Raw genomic sequence first — 8,728 nt, 5'->3', positions numbered from 1 at the left:
GAATATTGTGAAGGAAAAATTATTGCACACGTTTTATTTTGCTAAAAATAGAAAATATAAATATAAAAGAGCTTATGATATGACTAGAAAAAATAAATTACTATTAGTTATCTACGTTTTAACTGTTAAATTTGTAAAAAAATTATATGTTCTATATACTTTTTTAATATAATATAATATGTGATTTTGATTAGATTTAATAATCATATAAACACAATATAATATATAATATATTCTTTGATGACTCAATTGCACATAATTTAAATTTAATATGTATTTTTCTATAGAAAAATAACTTAAACTACTTGAAGAAGAAAATATCCCCAAAGCCAAATCGACTAGAAAAAAAATCATAACGTTACAGAAAGAAGCGAGTGAAAACCGTGGTATCCTTCGCCTTTTACGCGCCTACAATCCAGCTAACTCATTTAACAGTCCCTATCATTTCTCATTTTCAAAAAAAAAAAAAGAAAAAAAAAAAAAAAGAAGAAGCTTTCAAACCGAACCAAGTGATAAAACAAAAAAGTGTTTTTTTCTCCCTTATTTCTTTTCAAAAATAAAAAATAAATAAATAAAATAGAAACAAAAAGAACCCACACTGTACGATATCTCTCTACTTTACCCTTCTCTTGCTAATCTCGAGCTGGGAAGAGAAGAAAACCCAACGGAAGAAGCAAGTTTTCTTCGTTTTAATACTTTTTTTGGGGTACTTTCTCGAGTAAGGGGCATGGCTGGGTACAAAGCCGACGACGAGTATGATTATCTGTTCAAGCTGGTTTTGATCGGCGATTCGGGCGTGGGTAAATCGAATTTGCTTTCGAGGTTTACGAGGAACGAGTTTAATCTGGAATCGAAATCCACTATTGGGGTTGAGTTTGCCACCAAGAGTTTGAGTATCGATGGGAAGGTCATCAAGGCCCAGATTTGGGACACTGCTGGCCAAGAAAGGTGCCTTTTTTTATATTCTTTTCTTTTCTTTGATATCTTCTTCGATTTTTTTGGGGTTTTTGTGATCTGGGTTTTGATGGGTTTTTTTTTTTTTTTTTTCTGATTTGTGATCATGGAAAGTTTTTCTTTATGGGTTTTGTTGATTTGTTGATCTGATGGTTTTTTGAGTTAGGTTTACTTTGGTAATTTTGTTTTGCGATGTGGTAATTTGCTTGTGAAATGTTCAAATATTGTTGAATCGTTCTGGGTAATAAGGATGATTAGTTTTTGTCAAATTCTTACTATTATTGATCAAGACTTTTTTTTTGTTCCTTTTTTCTTTTTGGCCTCCTTTCATGTGGAGGCTTCGGGGGATTTTAGTATCTGATATATGAAGTCAAGAGAGGTTCGCAACAAAAAGGAACTATTTCTCTGGATTTTATGGTATAAGATTTGTATTGTTGTGCTTTATATAACAGATCTTTGAAGCTTTTCTCACTTTGTTAACTCACTTTTTCGTTGCACATACTGGAGCCACCGTACTAAATTCAGGAAATGTGTTATTTGGAGCATTTGTATGCATTCCTTGTTGACGGTATTATTTTTCTGTTGTGAAAGCTGCTATGCCTTAGTAACTCAGAATGATTAAAACGGTGTCTGGTGATATCATATTGAAGTTGATGTTTAACAAAAAATCAAACGAATATTACCATTAATGAGTGTCTTTTTATGAAAGACAGATCTTTTCAAGCATGGGGCTTTTAAATTTGGTAGCTAACATATTAGTTGTGGATTGGCATGAAAGTTTGGCATAAAAGCCAAATGAAATGATTTGATTTTTCCAATTAGAACCTTGGTCATTAAGTACTTGGATCAGAACTCGCAAGCACTCTGGGATTGGGATAGCACCATCTTTGACTTTAGTTATTAACACTTGAAGCAATCGGATGGAATTCTAGTGAATGATGGGGCATTTTAGCAATATGGTTTGATTTAATTTAGTAATTGTTTTATTCATATGTAGCATTTTCCTTTTCATAGTTTGATTGAAGTTTTATGATGGTGTTCAGCTAATCATTCTGCAATATGCAATTGACGCCACCTTGTAATCTGTACTCGTATGATATCTGTTGTAAATCAGACCAGCATATTGTCCGTTCTGCCCAAAGTCCCAAGATTTGATCAAGACAGTTGGTCTAGAAAATTATATAAAACTTGAAAAAATTTGTTTATTATTGACAGTTTATCTTCTTCTTATTCATTTACATCTCGTACGAGTATGGAGCTATTAAATTTGGTTTGAAGACCAGACTGATTAACAAGAATCTCCAGGATAAGATTTTGTCTGTGTTGGGGATTGGAGGGGAAACATAGATAGTTAAGTTGTAATGGCTTTCATTTCGTATTATGTATATTAATTGACAACAGATGGGGAGTCATATGCTAGACTTAGGTGTTTTTAATTCATTTATGGACTAATATGAGTTCTTTTTTCCTCTAAATATATGGCAATATGCACTTTTGAAGGTTAAGATTGTTTTAATTGAAATGCTCAGATGTAGATGTTTGTGAAGAGAGGTTATTATGGAAATTTGAAATCGTGTGAAAGGTTAGGATTTATAAAGTGATATCTATAGAATCTGAAACATGTTAGAGACGTTTTAGAATCCATTGGCTAGTACTATCCAGAAGCCTCAGAAAATTTTGCTTTCTTATGATACTTAAGTATTTTGCCCACCTGCAGTATACATTAACAAACTTGTTTTTGGCAATACCTTGTTCGTGATTTATTATGTTCTCAATTTTTTCCCCCTCTTTTTCTGTTGTAGGAGATGCTTTTGTACGCTGTGATTTGTATTTAGATACCTTTTGATATTCTCATGTTGTATCTGTTTTATACTCTTCCAGAAGTTCATGATAAAAGACCCCTCAATGTAGTGCTGTGTGGATGTTAGAGAGCTAAAAATTATTTATTTTATGTAAAAGTCGGTTCATTTTTCAAAGCAAAAGATTTTCTTACTTAGCTGGAAGGGTAAATGGTATCCTGCATTCGTAGGATCTAAGGCACTCTAGTTTGTCTTCAGTGGACATGCTGTTGGTTAGGTTTCTGATAGTGGATGGGCACCATAATTAGTTGCCATAGCATGATACTGGACATGCTGTTGATTAGGTTTCTGATAGGTGATGGGCACCATATTTAGTTGCCATAGCATGATACTATACTAATTACACTCTCTCTCTCTCTCTGGGGTTGTGATGAAGGCGGCATATAATTAGGTATTATGTAAACTAGAAGGTAGAAGATGAAACTAATAATGCAATTCACAAGTGCATTGACCGGGAAAAAAAGAAGTAACGTTACTATATGCACATCATCTGAATGTTGTCAAATGCTTTATAAAGCTCGTATGGAATCACAGAATAAAAATTAAGCACAATTTGTTACCCTTTCGTATTATGTAAATAACAACGTACTACCTGACATAAACTAGAAGGTAGAAGATGAGACTAATAATGCAATTCACAAGCGCATTGACCGGGAAAAAAAAAGAAGTAAATTTACTAAATGCACATCATCTGAATGTTGTCAAATGCTTTATAAAGCTCGTATGGAATAACAGAATAAAAATTAAGCACAATTTGTTACCCTTTCGCGGAAGCTTACTTGCTGTAGCACTAGTTTATATTATTTGACTATCAAGACTTTCACACGGGTACTTATTTTGATTCTGACTTGACGTTTTCATTTTGGTGGAGTCTATTGAGAGGAAGATATATTTGCTTGCTAGCTAACCTCTGATCCTGCCTAGCATTGGGAAGTTTATTTATATATTTTTAGCATTTTGCATGTGTGATGTGTCCTAACTTGATTCGAAGACACTATTGGAATGTATTTGACATATACTTGGGACGACCATCCAAAGGGTGGTCTAATTCCTAGTGATAGCTTACATTTGTGTGTATATATATATATATATATATATATATATATATTGTGTGCGGTATATATGTAATATATAATTATATATATACACACACCCCTCTTTATTTGTCTTGGTGAGAATCTTTTAACACTCATTCTTTGATGCAAATGGAAACAAATTCTTTCTGGTGACAAATGCCCCATTGGTAGATGCTGCTTTGGATTGACACTGATGGCCATTATATTTACTATCCGTTTATTGCATCTTATTCTTGTAGGTACCGTGCTATCACCAGCGCTTACTACAGAGGAGCGGTTGGTGCTCTACTTGTTTATGATGTCACTAGGCACTCGACGTTTGAGAACATAGCAAGGTGGCTGAAGGAGTTGAGGGACCACACTGATCCCAACATTGTAGTCATGCTCATCGGCAACAAATCCGACCTTCGCCACCTGGTGGCCGTCTCCACTGACGACGGGAAATCTTTCGCTGAGAGGGAGTCCCTCTACTTCATGGAAACTTCTGCACTGGAAGCAACCAACGTCGAGAGCGCATTCACTGAGGTCTTGACACAAATATATCGAATTGTGAGCAAGAGGGCGGTCGAGGCAGGCGACTCCGGAAGCTCTTCCGCCCTTCCCTCAAAGGGAGAGACTATAAATGTCAAAGATGATGCTTCAGTCTTCAAGAGAATCGGATGCTGCTCAAGCTAGCTCTGGTGTATTCTGTTGCAGCATTGGCTTTTTATATTTTGGCTGTACATGATTTACACAACAATCATTTCTGTAGAATAAGAAGCCTAATCTGTCGGATAAATTTCTCTGGGAAAGTTGCATTACTAGGACTGGTCCTGTAACTGAGAGGGTCCTTTGGGATTGTTTGCTTTATTAGTCCTTGTTACGAAGTACTTTCTTTTTACTCTGCAAATTTGCTACAAAGTGCTCCTCTTTAGCTGAATTACCATTATCAATTTATTGCCTGTCACTCGGTACTTCCTTTACGATTGGGCTGCCTTTGGGCTCAATCATAACAGACTACGTGTAGAAACTCACAGGCCCAATCCTTACAAGCTTCCCTTATATTTCTATTTATTAATTTTTTTAGATTATCCAAATCCAATTAATCTTTTTTGTTCAATTAATCTTAATGCTAATATTACTGTTATCCTTTGGTAATGGCGGCTACGTATATGATATGCCAACTATTATGAGACAGAAAAATGATTAAAATACAGAGGGAAGATAGAAGGCGAAAATAACAACGTTTGAAGAAAAAAGCCTCTTTTATTTTTTTATTTTTTTTTTATTCCTCTTTCTAGATTAATTGTACATTTTTGATAGAGACAAAACAAAAAACGAAAATGTTTAAGCGAATAAAAGAACAAAAAAAAGGAAGGTAACATTTTTTTTACAATAAAATTTGTGATTTCTCAATTGAGGTTAACATTTTGATTCGAACAAAGTAAGCGAAGAAGGATAATGCGTGGTCCAGACCAGAGTCTCTCATCCTGTAACCGCGCTCAACCCACACCTCCGGTTCTGCTCTTCCGGTTCCACGATCCGCCGCCGGAAAACCACCGAGCACTCCGGCAACTCCCCGAGATCCGCGAACAGAGACTCGTCCTCTCCGCTCACTGCCGAGAACGCCGTCGAAACGTCGGCGTCCACGTAAGCGCCGCCATAGATCGGGCTCTCGAGCACGGCCGTCGAAGCCACGTCGTCGAACCACTGGTGGTGGTAGCCGTCCAGCAAGGCGTCGCCGATCTCGATGTCGGATTCGCCGGAGAAGACCACGATCTCGGCCGGAGTTTTGGCCAGGACTTCGTCGGAGATCATGGCAGCTGACGTGGCGGATGCGGGTGCTGAAGTGGAGGAGTGTGATTTGGTGGGGACGGGATGGTTGTGATTGCAGGCGTAGGTGATTATTAGCGTGGTGGGGTCCACGCGGCTTCTCTCCACTTGTTTTCTCGCCGGGCACCCCTTCGAACTACTACACCGATAATATCCCCTGCATATAATATTTTCGTAAATTAAAACCCCAAAAAGAGAATATTTCTTTAATTGGGGAAGATAGGATAATCCAAACAGAGGAAAGAAGTATGTATTTGTTTTGTTTTGGACTACAATATGAGTACAACCACAACCATATCCGCTCGTGCTTCACACGCTCCGTATTTTCCTGAAAGAGTGATAAGAATTTGGGCAAAAACTAAAAAGGAAAACTAGGTAAATGACCTTTTTTATTCATATTTTTAAATAAATAGTCGAAATTTTTAAATTTTGAACAAACAGCCAAGCTTTTAAATTTTTAGAGAAAAATGTGGTTTTTTATAGTGGTTAACCAGTGATAAATTATAATTATTCAGTGATACATAATAATTAATTAATTAATAATATACTAAAATTAATTATGATAAACTAAAATTAATAAAAACTGGGTCATTTTTTTAATTTTATAAAACTTCGACTATTTATTAAAAAAATTCTAAAAAAGGGTCATTTACCCCCCAAATCCCAAATTAAAATGTACAAATTTTTGTTTGTTAGTTTCACTTGTAGCCTTTAAATTATGTTTCTTCTCTTATTTTATCCTTCAACTTCAAAATGTTACAAATTACACCTTAAACTACGCTCGTTGTTCAATGTATTTAGTCCTTTCTTGACAACAATATTAACAACAGTAATCAATGGCCCAAACATTGGATAAAGAGCATAAAGTATAGGATCCAATTGGTAATCTTTTGAAAGTTATGGACCAAAATGAAACAACAAACGTAAGCAAGAACCCAAAGTGAAATTAACGCTTTTGTTGGACATTGGCGTGTGAGTGACGTTTGTCCTTTTTGTAATTCCCACACGTGAACATATTTTGTTGGGAATGGAGCGTATTTTTCACACGTTGAGTTGGGAGCGTGGGGCACATGCACGTCCCCAACAACTACTCTACAATCGCATTTTAGTAGAGCCGCCTCCAGACAGAGACAGGCCCAGGTTGTGCAATTTCTAATTAATTAATTAAAATTAATTTAATGGAAAATCCAAAACCAGATCACTCATCTCTCAAGTCTCAACTGGCGGAGAATACAACGACTACTAAGCACAAACCATTATTTGCTCTTTTTTTTCCCTTAAATATGTGTATAAGCTATGGTTTAAGAAAAAAAAAAAAGGTCTTAATTTTGATTTTTGGTAGATGAAAAATATGAACTAAACCTTGAGACGAAATTAAAGAGAATTGGAGAGATTCCCAAACCTGGGATAAGGAGATCCTTTGATGGGCTTTTGGCCGTACTTCCTCCAGGCCCACGAATCCGACGGCGGATATGCCTCCCCTTTGCTCTTAGATCCCTCCACGTCACCGATCGGCACTGACACCACCCTCTTCTGAACTCCTCTCTTGCTGTAACGGTAAAATTTCCCAAAAAAGATTCTCAAAATTAACACACAAAAAATCGAATATTAACACAAAAAAAGATACACGTATAACTTATTTATTGATTGATTAAGCTAACCTTTTCTTGGGTGATGGTTTGGCCGTCTTGGTCATGTCGTCCCCTGAGGAGGGCGAGTCCGGCCCATTTTCCGACACGGGCTCGGCGTACTCCTCTGTGTCGGCGGAAGAAAATCGACGGTCCATGTAATATGATCAGAAAAAATGATCAAATCTCGACCCTTGATTTTTGTTATGTATGTTTTTTGAGCTCTCGCTCTAGAAAGAAAATTGGGGAGAGAGAGAGAGAGTGAAGGAAGGGGACGGAGGCCGGAGGGGTTTAATATGGGCCGTCATGTTGACAGATAGATATGTGTGTTAGTTTATTAGGGACGTGCACGCAATTACGCAATACAATATATATTTTTTATGTTATATAATAATAATAATTAATAACGTAGATTAAAGTTTAAGCTTAAATTAAAGGGGTGGGTGGATATTGTGGGGCTGAGTCTAGGTTAAGAAGTTATGGAACTCTGAAATTATTGGATGGGACAATATGTCTACGGTCCAAAGCAAGTGGGGGGGCTTATATAATGATAATTTGATGAAGAAAGAAGAAAAAGACATTAAAGGAAAAAGAGATAATCAAGTTGGAGGGAAGCACTTAATTAATTCATGAGGGTATTCCGTGGGCTGTTCTTATAGGACTTCCAAACTTTTCCCTTCTCTCAACAATAGATTTCTTTGTCCCTCGATTAAAAAATGTATTTCTTTGCAATACTCGGTGAAAATCAAAACAAAAATAATAGTGGGTTTGGATTGTGGCCCGTTCACTTCGCTGATTCGAGTTTGTAATTCGAGTTGAGATGTAATTTTATGTAAGAGTTTTTTACTGTAGCAAAAAAGTTAAATGGGATTGTTTGTGAGAGCTTTTTACTGTAGCAAAAAAGTTAAATGGGATTGTTTGTGAGAGCTTTTTACTGTAGCAAAAAAGTTAAATGGGATTGTTTGTGAGAGCTTTTTACTGTAGCAAAAAAGTTAAATGGGATTGTTTGTGAGAGCTTTTTACTGTAGCAAAAAAGTTAAATGGGATTGTTTGTGAGAGCTTTTTACTGTAGCAAAAAAGTTAAATGGGATTGTTTGTGAGAGCTTTTTACTGTAGCAAAACTCAAATTCTAAACTCGAATCGGTAAAGTAAACGGGGTTGAGCCAATATTGGAACACATAAATCTGGAATTGTGTCGTGAGTTTGGAATACTAGTAAGGCCTGACTTTAATGAATTAAAATCTATTGTCTCATTTTCGTGTGTCGTTGATTATCTTTATAATTAAATTTTAATATTTTATAAATTATTTAAGTATATTTTAGTATTTAATTCTTATTATACAATAAGACTGTTAAATTTAAATGACACGGCAAATACTTAATTGATGGACAACTAACA

At 35.9% G+C, this 8,728-nt stretch overlaps 2 protein-coding genes across 2 annotated transcripts; one reads left to right on the top strand and one right to left on the bottom strand.

The window, feature by feature from the left end:
- The first annotated feature begins 552 nt into the window (after positions 1-552).
- LOC21404215 (ras-related protein Rab11D) lies at positions 553-4,835 on the top strand. The gene is made up of 2 exons (XM_010103820.2): positions 553-948; positions 4,129-4,835. Exons 1-2 carry the CDS (start codon positions 728-730, stop codon positions 4,562-4,564), a joined length of 657 nt encoding a protein of 218 aa, XP_010102122.1. The 5' UTR covers positions 553-727; the 3' UTR covers positions 4,565-4,835.
- Positions 4,836-5,242: 407 nt separating this feature from the next.
- LOC21404214 (probable WRKY transcription factor 69) lies at positions 5,243-7,692 on the bottom strand. The gene is made up of 3 exons (XM_010103819.2): positions 7,363-7,692; positions 7,104-7,250; positions 5,243-5,858 (listed from the first exon to the last, which is right to left on the bottom strand). The coding sequence occupies exons 1-3, from the start codon at positions 7,485-7,487 to the stop codon at positions 5,354-5,356; spliced, it is 777 nt and encodes a 258-aa protein (XP_010102121.1). The 5' UTR covers positions 7,488-7,692; the 3' UTR covers positions 5,243-5,353.
- Between the last annotated feature and the right edge of the window lie 1,036 nt (positions 7,693-8,728).

Source organism: Morus notabilis, unplaced genomic scaffold (assembly GCF_000414095.1).
Source record: "Morus notabilis unplaced genomic scaffold, ASM41409v2 Scaffold269, whole genome shotgun sequence".
Classification (NCBI taxonomy): domain Eukaryota; kingdom Viridiplantae; phylum Streptophyta; class Magnoliopsida; order Rosales; family Moraceae; genus Morus; species Morus notabilis.
The sequence above is the reverse complement of the archived record's forward strand: the minus strand, read 5'-3'. Positions and strand labels throughout refer to the sequence as shown.